This window comes from Nycticebus coucang, chromosome 6 (genome assembly GCF_027406575.1).
Source record: "Nycticebus coucang isolate mNycCou1 chromosome 6, mNycCou1.pri, whole genome shotgun sequence".
Classification (NCBI taxonomy): Eukaryota; Metazoa; Chordata; class Mammalia; order Primates; family Lorisidae; genus Nycticebus; species Nycticebus coucang.
In genome coordinates, this window is record NC_069785.1 from 24,057,237 (window position 1) to 24,070,908 (window position 13,672).

The 13,672-nt window shown below is 35.7% G+C and overlaps 1 protein-coding gene across 2 annotated transcripts in view; it reads right to left on the reverse strand.

Moving 5' to 3' along the window:
• Nucleotides 1–13,672, reverse strand: part of G2E3 (G2/M-phase specific E3 ubiquitin protein ligase) — a 56,014-nt gene that overhangs the window by 21,589 nt on the left and 20,753 nt on the right. The window contains exons 4-7 of one of the 2 annotated variants that reach the window (XM_053594592.1): nt 11,591–11,692; nt 8,480–8,604; nt 7,170–7,287; nt 69–175 (exon numbers count right to left, since the gene is read on the reverse strand). In XM_053594592.1, the coding sequence (XP_053450567.1) occupies nt 69–175; nt 7,170–7,287; nt 8,480–8,604; nt 11,591–11,692 (452 nt within the window). Of the gene's footprint in view, nt 1–68; nt 176–7,169; nt 7,336–8,479; nt 8,605–11,590; nt 11,693–13,672 lie in introns of both variants that reach the window. The other variant, XM_053594590.1, reaches the window with a different exon arrangement.

Genomic DNA, 13,672 nt, shown 5'->3' on the forward strand with positions numbered 1-13,672 from the left:
AAATGATTATTTCTACTGCTATTAAATCTGACATTTAACTTTTTTGCAATAGGCTAAATGTTACTCACTTTTCAGGAATATGAATCCCCATTCTCAACATCTCTTTCTGAAATATGTCACTATTATTGCATATTGTACACCTAAAGAAAAACACTCCCGCATTTATTGCTTGAACCTATGGTGGACAATAAAAAATCTATTGTTAACAATTTAAGTCTGTCATCAGGTTATGAATTATATAAAAGATAATGTGTTATATATATGTCACTTAACATATGATGAAAACCTTTTCTATGCTAGTGAAAGAGAGCGCATCAAAAATCTCACAAGCCATCTTATGGAATTGGAAAAAGGAGAACAATCGAACCCTAAACTCAGTAGAAGAAAAGAAATATCCTAAATCAAATCAGAGATCAATGAAATTGAAAACAAAAGAATCATTCAGAAAATTAATGAAACAAGGAGTTGGCTTTTTGAAAAAATAAATAAAATAGATAAACCATTGGCCAGACTAACGAGAAATAGAAAAGTAAAATCTCTAGTAACCTCAATCAAAAATGATAAAGGGAAAATAACAACTTGTATCCCACAGAGATACAAGAGATCATCTCTGAATACTACCAGAAACTCTATGCCCAGAAATTTGACAATGTGAAGGAAATGGATCAATATTTGGAATCACACCCTCTCCCTAGACTCAGCCAGGAAGAAATACAGCTCCTGAACAGACCAATTACAAGCACTGAGATCAAAGAAACAATAAAAAATCTTCCAACCAAAAAATGCCCTGGTCCAGATGGCTTCACACCAGAATTCTATCAAACCTTCAAGGAAGAGCTATTCCTGTACTGCAGAAATTATTCCAAAAAATTGAGGAAGAAGGAATCTTCCCCAACACATTCTATGAAGCAAATATCAAATTGATACCAAAACCAGGAAAAGACCCAAACGAAAAGGAGAATTTCAGACCAATCTCACTCATGAATATAGATGCAAAAATTCTCAACAAAATCCTAGCCAATAGATTACAGCTTATCATCAAAAAAGTCATTCATCATGATCAAGTAGGCTTCATCCCAGGGATGCAAGGCTGGTTTAACATACGCAAGTCCATAAACGTTATCCACCATATTAACAGAGGCAAAAATAAAGATCACATGATCCTCTCAATAGATGCAGAAAAAGCATTTGATAAAATCCAGCATCCTTTTCTAATTAGAACACTGAAGAGTATAGGCATAGGTGGCACATTTCTAAAACTGATTGAAGCTATCTATGACAAACCCACAGCTAATATTTTACTGAATGGAGTTAAACTGAAAGCTTTTCCTCTTAGAACTGGAACCAGACAAGGTTGTCCTCTGTCAACCTTGTCCTCTGTCACCTTCACTATTCAACATAGTGCTGGAAGTTCTAGCCAATACAATTAGGGAAGACAAGGAAATAAAGGGAATCCAAATGGGAGCAGAGGAAGTCAAACTCTCCCTCTTTGCTGACGACATGATCTTATACTTAGAGAACCCCAAAGACTCAACCACAAGACTCCTAGAAGTCATCAAAAAATACAGTAATGTTTCAGGATATAAAATCAATGTCCACAAGTCAGTAGCCTTTGTATACACCAATAACAGTCAAGAGGAGAAGCTAATTAAGGACACAACTCCTTTCACCATAGTCTCAAAGAAAATGAAATACCTAGGAATATACCTAACGAAGGAGGTGAAGGACCTCTATAAAGAAAACTATGAAATCCTCAGAAAGGAAATAGCAGAGGATATTAACAAATGGAAGAACATACCATGCTCATGGATGGGAATAATCAACATTGTTAAAATGTCTATATTTCCCAAAGCAATCTACCTATTCAATGCCATTCCTATCAAAATACCAACATCGTACTTTTAAGATTTGGAAAAAATGATTCTGCGTTTTGTATGGAACCGGAAAAAAACCCGTATAGCTAATGCAGTTCTTAGTAATAAAAATAAAGCTGGGGGCATCAGCATATCAGATTTTAGTCTGTACTACAAAGCCATAGTGGTCAAGATAGCATGGTACTGGCACAAAAGCAGAGACACAGACACTTGGAATCGAATTGAAAACCAACAACTGAAACTAACATCTTACAGCCACCTCAACTTCGATAAACCAAACAAGAACATACCTTGGGGGAAAGACTCCCTATTCAATAAATGGTGTTGGGAGAACTGGATGTCTACATGTAAAAGACTGAAACTGGACCCACACCTTTCCCCACTCACAAAAATTGATTCAAGATGGATAAAGGACTTAAAATTAAGGCATGAAACAATAAAAATCCTCAAAGAAAGCATAGAAAAACACTGGAAGATATTGGCCTGGGGAAAGACTTCATGAAGAAGACTGCCATGGCAATTACAATAACAACAAAAATAAACAAATGGGATTTCATTAAATTGAAAAGCTTCTGTACAGCTAAGGAGACAATAACCAAAGCAAAGAGATAACCTACACAATGGGAAAGGATATTTGCATATTTTCAATCAGACAAAAGCTTGATAACTAGGATCTATAGAGAACTCAAATTAATCCACATGAAAAAAGCCAACAATCCCATAGATCAATGGGCAAGAGACATGAATAGAACCTTCTTTAAAGATGACAGACAAATGGCTAACAAACACATGAAAAAATGTTCATCATCTGTATATATTAGAGAAATGCAAATCAAAACAACCCTGAGATATCGTCTAACCCCAGTGAGAATGGCCCACATCACAAAATCTCAAAACTGCAGATGCTGGCGTGGATGTGGAGAGAAGGGAACACTTTTACACTGCTGGTGGGACTGCAAACTAGTACAACCTTTCTGGAAGGAAGTATGGAGAAACCTCAAGGCACTCAAGCTAGACCTCCCATTTGATCCTGCAATCCCATTACTGGGCATCTACCCAGAAGGAAAAAAATCCTTTTATCATAAGGACACTTGTACTAGACTGTTTATTGCAGCTCAATTTACAATCGCCAAAATGTGGAAACAGCCTAAATGTCCACCAACCCAGGAATGGATTAACAAACTGTGGTATATGTATACCATGGAATACTATTCAGCCATTAAAAAAAATGGAGATTTTATATCCTTCGTATTAACCCTGATGGAAGTGGAAGACATTATTCTTAGTAAAGCATCACAAGAATGGAGAAGCATGAATCCTATGTACTCAATTTTGATATGAGGACAATTAAGGACAATTAAGGTCATGGGTGGGGGGGAGAAAAAGCAGAGAAAGAGAAGGAGGGAGGGGGTGGGGCCTTGGTGTGTGTCACACTTTGTGGGGGCAAGACATGATTGCAAGAGAGACTTTGCCTAACAATTGCAATCCATGTAACCTGGCTTATTGTACCCTCAATGAATCCCCAACAATAAAAAAAAAAAAAAAAAAAAAGAATGGAGTAAGCAGAAGAAAGGATTTCTGACATTGAAGACAAAGCTTTCGGATGCTCCCAAACTCTCAAAGAGGAAGAAAATGGAGGGCAAAAACAGATCACTCTCTCACAGAGCTCTGGGATAATTCGAAGAAAACTAATATTCGTCTTATGGGGATCCCTGAAAGTGATGAAGTGGCTTCACAAGGCACAGAGTCTCTTCTCCATGAGATTATGAAGGAGGACTTTCCAGACATGCCAAGAGATTCTAAAATTCAGATAGCAGACAGTTTCAGAACTCCAGCACGACTCAACCCAAATAAGACATCTCCCAGACACATCATAATTAATTTCACTATATGAAGGAGAAAATTCTGAAAGCAGCCAGATGAAAGAAAACCATCACCTACAAGGGCAAGAATGTTAGAATAACTGCAGATCTCTCTGCTGAAACCTTTCAAGCTAGAAGAGGATGGTCATCGACTTTTAATTAATCTCCTGAAACAAAATAACTTTCAACCCAGGATCCTCTACCCAGCTAAACTGAGTTTCATTTATGGAAAAATTAAATACTTCAATGACATTCACATGTTGAAGAAATTTGCCATAACTAAACCACCTCTGCAGGACATTCTCAGACCTATCCTCCATAAAGACCAGCGTAATCCTCCACCACAAAAGTAAACCCACCCAGAAAATTTTCATCAATTTCCACTTCCACAGTCACAAGAGGATTAAAAATGTCCACCGGACTCTCGAAAGGCTTATCAATATTATCAATTAATGTGAATGGTTTAAACTGTCCTCTAAAGAGGCACAGGTTGGCTGACTGGATATAAAAACTCAAGCCAGATATCTGCTGCATACAATAATCGCATCTTACATTAAAAGACAAATATAGATTCAAGGTGAAGGGATGGTCATCTATATTCCAGGCAAATGGAAAGCAGAAAAATAGCAGGCATTGCAATCCTATTTGCCACAGGCTTTAAACCAACCAAAATAAGGAAGGAAAAGATGAATACTTCATATTTGTTAAAGGTAATACTCAATATGATGAGATCTCAATTATTAATATTTATGCACCCAACCAGAACGCACCTCAATTTATAAGAGAAACTCTAACAGACATGAGCAACTTGATTTCCTCCAGTTCCATAGTAGTTTGAGATTTTAACACCCCTTTAGCAGTGCTGGATAGATCCTCCCAAAAGAAGCTAAGCAAAGAAATTTTAGATTTAAACTCAACCGTTCAACATCTGGACTTAACAGACATCTACAGAACATTTCATCCCAACGAAACTGAATACACATTCTTCTCATCAGCCCACGGAACATACTCCAAAATCGACCACATCCTAGGCCACAAATCTAACCTCAGCATATTTAAAAAAATAGAAATTATTCCTTGCATCTTCTCAGACCATCATGGAATAAAAGTTGAAGTAAATAACAACAGGAACCTGCATACCCATACAAAAATATGGAAGCTAAAAAACCTTATGCTGAAGGATAGATGGGTTATAGACGAGATTAAGAAGGAAATCACCAAATTTTTGGAACAAAACAACAATCAAGACAATACTAGCCCTGTCTTAGTATGCTCTAATCAAGTTGCAACTGCTTACTGATATTTGTATCATAGATAGGTGTCCATATGGCTGTGATTTTAAATTATATTTGCATAAAGTAGACCAACTTTTTGGTTAGTAATATTATGTCTACTTTTTAAATGAGAGAATTAAAAACTCAGTAGTTTCATTTATTCACAAAAAGCCCTAATAATAACTAGGTCAAGTTTAGAACTTCTTGCTCCTTAAATATTAACATATAAATGAGGCAAAACTTATTTGCCTTGAAAAACAGCACACTGTGTTACAAGATTAGTAAGATGACATATTTGGCAGCAATTATATTCATTCAAATACAAACTCTTAATTAAGACAAATTCCTTTTTAAAGATTTTCCTATAAGTGAATTTCTTCCTCATTACGTAAGGACAACATCTCATGACAGTGTTTATTAACTTCATTCTCTGGAATTCTCTTATAAACATTTCTTTGTAAGAATTAACAGAATTTCTAACACTTCTCCACCTAAATAAGGTGCCAATTTTAACCAAATAATCCTAAGTATGTAAGTTCAAGGCCCACACAAAAACAAAGTGATCAGTCCAACTTTACTGAGGGTAGCACTTTTAAGACTTTATTGAAGGGAGGGTGCCCATTGCTCAGTGGTTTAACACTGGTGGTAGTGGGTTTGAATTCGGCCTGTGACTGCTGAACAATAATAACAAAAAATAGCCGTGTGTTGTAGTGGGCACCTGTGGCCCCAGAAATCTACAGAGGACAACAAAGTGAGACTCTGTCTCATTTGAAAAAAGAAAAAAAAAGACTTTATTGAAATATGAGAATATACACCTCCTAACTTTAAAAAACTTGTTTGTGGATAATTTGTAATCATTAACTTTTCATATCATCATTTTACCTTTTTTTTTTGAGAAAGAATCTTACTTTGTTGCCCTAGGTGCAGTACTGCGGCGTCCTAGCTCATAGCAATCTCAAATTCTTGGGCTCAAGTGATCCTCCCGCCTCAGCCTCCCAAGTAGCTGGGACTATAGGTACCTGACACAATGCCCAGCTATTTTTAGAGACAAGGTCTTGCTCTGGCTCAGGCTGAATTCTTGAGCTCAAGCAGTCACCTGCCTCAGCTTCTTAGAGTGCTTAGATTACAGGCACCAGCCACCGGGACCAGCAACTTTTTTTACTGAGGAATAATATGAGTTTTAAAAAACAGTATTAAACTTAAGTAAATCTTCTGTTATTTGGCATTCTATTATGTATATCAGCTCAAAGTTTCACATATGCATGTTACGTATTTGATGTTATTAAAAACTATTTAAATTTTTTGACAAGTATTTTCTAAATTTAAAAAATACTAAATTGTTTACTGTTGTGGGTGTTTTAAAGTCATATTCTATTTCTTTGAAAAGAATCCATCAGGTTTAATATGTAAGATGATACTCAAAGAAACAATACTTTTAATTCATTGACAGTAATGAACTCTGTGTCAAGAAGAAAGTGTTTCTTGTATTTTAAAATAAAAAGCAGCTCTTAACATTTATATAGCTTAGCTTGCTGCCACACTTATTATTGCACATATCCTGGTTTCCCAGATGAAACATTCAAATGGAATTTAGGAATTAAATTCTATGTTTTACTCGTTGTGAAATACAAACAAAGTATTTAGGTTAAAAACAAAAATTTTAAAGTACAAATATATATTTTAAAAGGTTGCATCTAAATTACTTATTAAAATGTTAATTGACACTTAGGATAAATTTCATATGTAAAATATGCTTCAAGTTAAATGCTTTAAAACTGTTTATAAAAGTTAAAGAAGAGCTAATAATTTAATTTAAATCATCAAGCCAGGCTCAGCGCCCGTAGCATAGTGGTTACATCGCCAGCCACATACACTGAGGATGGCGGGTTCAAAACTGGCCCAGGCCAGCTAAACAACAATGACAATGGCAACAAAAAATAGCCAGGCATTGCGGCAGGCGCCTGTAGACTCAGCTAGGCTGAGGCAAGAGAATCACTTAAGCCCAAGAGTTGGAGGTTGCTGTGAGCTGTGACACCACAGCACTCTACCAAGGGTGACAGAGTAAGACTCTGTCTCAAAAAAATGATAATAATAATAAAAAAATAAAATCATCAAGCCACAAATTTTGTATCAGACAGAGTTTATAAAACATATCTTACCTGCAAACAGTCTCTATGAAACCAAGCATTCTTACAACAAGGACTTCGTAATATGCTGTAAGTCGGAATAGGCTCAACAAATTCCAAGCAAATGGTGCACGGTATGGAGTCTCTGTAACTATTAGATGTAATCATTTGAACAGGTCGATGGTGCCAACAAAATGATCTAAAAATGTAAATTATTTAAAAACAATACTTAATAAATCACAAAGCAAAACTATACTATCATTATAATTCACATATTTAAGAGAAAATTCATTTGTACCTGTCTGATAATTAACTTACAACAGACTACAGCCTTGGCACTATAAATTACTCTCATAATCTATGACCAAAGAGAGCTGGACCTTCAAAATATGTATTTTTGGTGGTGACAGGTAACTCATACAGAAGGAAGTTCAGTGACTACCATTATGTTGAGAATTCTCTGTAACACTGTTAGCAAGGGAGTACACATACTTTTGTATTCAACAATTGAGTACATACTATTATACTCAGCACTGTATGAAATTAAAGGAGGCCAAGAAATTACATTTTAAAAATATTTTAATCCTATAACACAGAAAATGAAAATAATAACCTATTCTTAATTCCCTTTATTTTCTAAACTGCAGTTTTCTTACATGGCAACAATCTATGAAAGAGGTCAAGAATACAAAGACTAAAAGAAAGAAAATACTCATGACATCAAATGCCAAAATTCATAAAATCTTGATGTTTAAAGTTGTACTCAGGAAGCTATTATTTTTAGGGGCATCCCAGGGCATAATATTTATTTTTGGAACCCAACCAAATTTACATGTTTTCAATGTACACAGTAAGAAATACATACAACAAGACTTGCAAAAGAAAAGTGGACAATAATTCTGAAGAGTGACATAAAAATCTAGAATTAAAGTAAGGTAGAAATTTTCTCTGAATATGAATAAATTAACAGTTCCATATCGCATCTTAGAGCTGAGAGCCAAAGGCGAGTATTAATCATTAGGTCCATTCTAGACATGGCAGTGAGAAAATGACCCATAGGGGTTGGGGAAATAAGTCTCTGTGTATGTTATGTATTTATTTATATACACGTGTGTGTGTGTGTGTGTGTGTGTGTGTATTCCCCAGGGAGGGGGAAATAAGTCTATGTGTACGTATACATTTATTTATATACATATGTGTCTGTGTGTGTGTGTATATATATATATATATACACACAGTGCAGCTTTTAAAAGAAACTTTACAAGCAAATTATATCATTGGGTTATCCATTTCCCACTGTTTTTTAACATTCATCTTTCAAATTTAATAGTTAAATAACTCACGCAAAATTGCCAGTGAACTGGAAAATACATTCTTTCTCAAGTCCACAAGGAAAATGATAACTTCGTTTACATCGGGGGGCAACACATCCAATTGAAGCGCCAGTTTTCTTGCAAATACAGCATTTCTAGGAAAAAAACCAGTGAAAATATGGGTTGCAACATATAAACTTTGAGTACTATAATATGACCAAGTATAAATGAATATTCCTGTGGAGAGTCTGAAAATTATTTTTTACCATGTGATAACAGATTATTAAAGAAATTTCCATAAAAAAGTTCTACTCAGAAACAATCTAAAGACCCAATTTGAGACCCATTGTCTCAAAACAATTTTTGATAAAAGATAATTTAACATAGATAAGACAATCTCCTTTTCCTTTCTACCTGCTAAAATATTTTAAGCTGAAAGGTTTGTAAACATAATAGTTATACATGAAAGTCTTAATTGAAATCTCAAGAGAAAGCATGTAAGTTAGGAAATACCAAGAACAGAAACACAATTCCATAAATGAATTTGTAAAATAATGGCAAAACTCGCTCTATCCTAATCAAACGAAAAAGTGTTAGATACCCATAGTGGATTGAATAGTGGCCCTCCGAAAGACATATTCAAGTCTTAACTTCTAGTACCTTTGAATGTGAACTTACTTGGAAATAGAATCTTTGCAGATTAAGGATCTCCAGGAAGGGAAATCATCCTGGATTTAGGATCAAATGACTGGTGTCTTTATAAGAGGAAAGAGAAGGAGATTTAAGATACAGACATACAGAGAAGGCTTGTGAAGATGGAAAAAGAAATTAAGAGTTAGCTGCCACAAGTCAAAGAACGTCAAAGGTTGCCAGCAGCCACTAGAAGCTAGAAAAGAGTCATGGAATGGACTCAGAGTCTCCAGAAGGAACCAACCTTTCTGATCCCTTGATTGAGAACCCTGGCCTCCAAAATGATGAAAGAATAGATTCCTGTTTTAAGCAGTCAATTTGTTATAATAGCCCTAGGATACAAATACAGTACCAGTGAAATTTAACAGTGGTATGTAAACAGAAAGACAATTAAAGGAATCAATGATTAGTAAAATACAGAGCAGTACCTAAAACATCCTGAAACCCTTAAGAGGGTCATTATATTGCTCACTGATTCAGGAATTACAGAGTTGTTGCTGACTTCTTTAAGCACCACCTGGGTCACTAGAGAATAGCTCGCCAACATTATGAACTGACACAAGGAATTCTAGTTTGAGTTCACAAATAGGGACTTCTCTTCAAGGTTCACAAATGTACTTGGGAGGATTTAGTTGAAGGTAAAATCTGAAATAGCTCCAAAGTCTGAAACTTTTTGAGTGCCAACATGACACTCAAAGGAAATACTCATTGAAGCATTTTGGATATTCAGACTAGGGATATTCAATCACATGAGGGGTGCTCAACTGGTATGCAAATATTCCCAAATCCAAAAACATTTAAAATCCATAATACTTCTGGCCTCAAACACTTCATTTTTTTAATGTTTAGAATTTTAATTAATTATTTTCTGAGAGAGTCTCACTCTGTCACACAGGGTAGAGTGCTGTAGCATCATAGCTCACAGCAACCTCAGACTCTTGGGCTCAAGCGATCCTCTTGCCTCAGCCTCCCAAGCACCTGGGACTATAGGCCCATGACACAATGCCTGGCTGGTTTTTAGAGACGGGTCTTGCTCTTGCTCAGGTTGGTCTCAAACTCCTGAGCTCAAGCAATCCTCCTGCCTTGAACTCCCACAGTGCTGTAATTACAGGTGTGAGCCACCACACCTGGCCCCCTCAAACATTTCAGATGAGATATATTCAATCTTTAGTTCCAAATTCTAAGGCACCTTTAGAGACTACACTTTAAAAGCTCACTAATCATCAAGAAGTTGAGACATTTTAATACCAATATCCTCACATATCCTTAGATTAATATTAATCTTTCTCCCAATGTTTTCCCTTGTGCCCTACAGCCTTTCCTTTACCATCAACTCCCTTGTCTCTTCAACATCTTCAAAAATAACTGCCTCTACTTCTTTGCCTCAATTAAAATAAATGTTTCTATCTGCTTCCCTTGTAGACCTTCTTGAATGAAGCTGCTTATCTTCCCATCCTTCTAATTTCCAGACTTGGCACAGGGTAGGAGTGAGATGGGGCAGGAAGGGGAACAAACAGATTATTTCAGTTCTCTGTTACAGATGTAGGACACTCGTCTATCTCTTAAAACATGGGTGTTTGAGCCTTATTAACATCTACCCTTCCTGTTACCTAACTTCCTAGTCACTCCTCTACCTGAAGACTTCACACCCAGACTATAGGCTTTCTCTGTATTTTAATTCTTGCTACCATTCTAAATAACTTCAGCATTTATGGGACAACCTTTCACATTTCATTATTTCTATTCCAATGTAATTATGAATCTCCTCATCCTCCAAATTGCTTCATCTTCAACACATTCTCTAAATGAAACTCCCTATACTTCCAACTTTTTGATTCTTATTATTCTACTCAGACCATAAGGAAATCCTCCTTGAAAATAGCAGAGTAGCTGACACATAGAAGATTCACAAAGCATGATTAAATGAATAAGAAGATAAAAGTTTAGAATACCCAACTTGGAGAATAGGAGAGGGCACTGAACATAAGCACATAATGTCACAGAAGGGCCACACAGTTCTGAAGATCATAAATTACCAGTTTGCATAGCTGTGTAATATCTACCTCATCCTACCATTCCAATCTCAGCACCTGAGGCATAAGAATAAAAGAGCAAATGGTTGAATTGATTCAGGATCAAAAGTTTGCAGAATAGCAGTATGGAACGATGGTCATTAATTCTGATTAAGAATAGGTGAAATGATGAACAGACTGGAATAAGATAAGGAGTAAAGTCAGTATTCTCATATATATTGTATCCAGGGCCAGGGACACTCTTTCACTTGCCCAAATGTAAAATGTTCTTCTACAACTTATCACATTTGACAAACATATGCATTGGAATATAAAATCAAAGTCATAAATTTCTAGTTCAGAAAACTGATGGAAAAGACCTCCCAAGTATTGACGATACTTACGGCATTTAGTGTTATGAGTAAAATAATTTACTCACCAGTTTAGAAGCTCTATTCACTTCCTTCCTGATGTCTTCTATTAGAAAACCATAAACTCCTTCTTCTTCTTTACCTCTCTGCCAAATTCCACTTGACATTAACTGTGAACATATTCTCAGTTAGAAAATAAACTCTAAGAAACTAGTCTGGAATTAAAAATATCCTTAATATACATTCCAATAAAAACAGACATAGAATGATTCAAATTTCAAGAACCTATCTATAAGTTATTTTTCATAGTCAAAGTATGAAAGAAGATACTCACATTGTTTGATTTGGAGAACACTGTATATTAATAGTTTGTATACCCAAACTGGTTTCTGAAAGTATTCCAGAAAGTAAAAAAAAGAAAGAGAAAAAAAAGCAGGTAGGAAGGAAAAGAGTGACTGGATAGGGGGGTTGGAGGGGGAAGAAAAAGAGAATACTTACAATTAAGTTTTAGATACAAGGATTAGTAAATCAGATGGAGACAATTAGATTATCTACCACATTTCAGGCTAACTTTAAATCTAGCTGAACTGTGAACATAAAAGGCATATTTACAGGGAAATCTACTGAATTCTAGTTAACATAAATGTTTGCTTTTTAGAAAATTTGATTTAAACTTCATAGTTAAATAAAGTTAAGCTTAAATCAAGAAAAAGCATGGAACATGATATGCCGGAGGTGGCGGGTTCAAACCTAGCCCTGGCCAAAAAAAAAAAAAAAGAAATCCTTATTTATAAGGATTTAACTTGCAAGTTAGGCTCTGTGCCTAGCCTTCTGGAACCCTAGGCAAATAATGTCTCTGACCTTAAATGCCAAAGAACGTTAGGTTGTACTTAAGTCCTTCTCAGCTCTAGCATTGTATTGCCACTTGTTAGCATTATTACCCTTTCTTATTCATAATAAAATAGAATATTAAAAGAGTTGAGTTTAGGGTCAATACTTTTTAAAAAGTATTATACTCATTTAATAAAATAAAACAGAATATAAGGGAAATTCTGATACCATCAACTTAAATGTATTACAGAATACAAAAATACTTCATAGAATAAATTTGTGATTAAAAGTTTATAATATATCCTAAAGAAAAACAAAAATGATACATATTACTTAAGAATTAGCTATGAAAAACAACCTGCTGACTAATAAAACAGCTCTCCTAATTCCACTGTCTAAAAAGTAAAATATGCCAGGTGTGGTGGCTCACACTTGTAGTCCTAGCACTTTGGCAGGTTGAGGTGGGAGGACTGCTTGAGGTAAGGAGTTTAGAACTAGCCTACGCAAGAGCCAGACCCCATCTCTACGAAAAAAAGAAAGAAAGGGAAGGAAGAAAGAAAGGAGGATTAGTTGTGGTGCCACATCCCTGAAGTCCCAGCTCTTCAGAAGACAGAGGCAGGAGGATCACTTGAACCCAGGAGCTAGAAGTTGCAGTGAGCTATAATGATGCTACTATGCCCTAGCCTGGGCAATAGAGTGAGACCTGTGCCTCAAAACCAAACAAACATAAAGTAAAATAAACTCTTGAAAAAAATGAAAAGATTTTCTTCTGCACTGCAAAATATAATAGACTCTAACTTACAAATTTATTTGGAATGCCAACTTTATTTTCTCTTAAGGCATGGTATAAAAGTGATTAGATTCCTAGGCTAGTCTACAAGTCCAATTAATAATCCACAGGGTAGCTGGGGCACAAAAAGTGTAGTCTTAGAGAGCCAGGTGGTTTCTGAAACAGGCACCAAAAGGGATTTTTAACATAGATGATGCATTTAAAAATATGCCCACAAATTTGTCAGTACTTCTTCCTTCAGAAGGTAGAGCTTAATTCCCTTCTTCTTGAGTGTGGGCTAGATTTACTAACTCCTAATAGTATAAAGCAAAAGTGACAATGGTATATGACTGTGATGACTAGCTTATATGGTTCTATCTTAGTGTATATCTCTCTGTCTCTCTCTCTCTCTAGCGTCACTTGCTGTAGGAGAAGCAGATGTCCTGTTGCCTGAGTGAGCAGCCTAGTGAAAGGGCCAGGGATAAGAAGCTGAGACCAACTAAGAGGAACTGAGCCCAAAAGCCACATGAGTGAGCCATTAGAAGTGAAT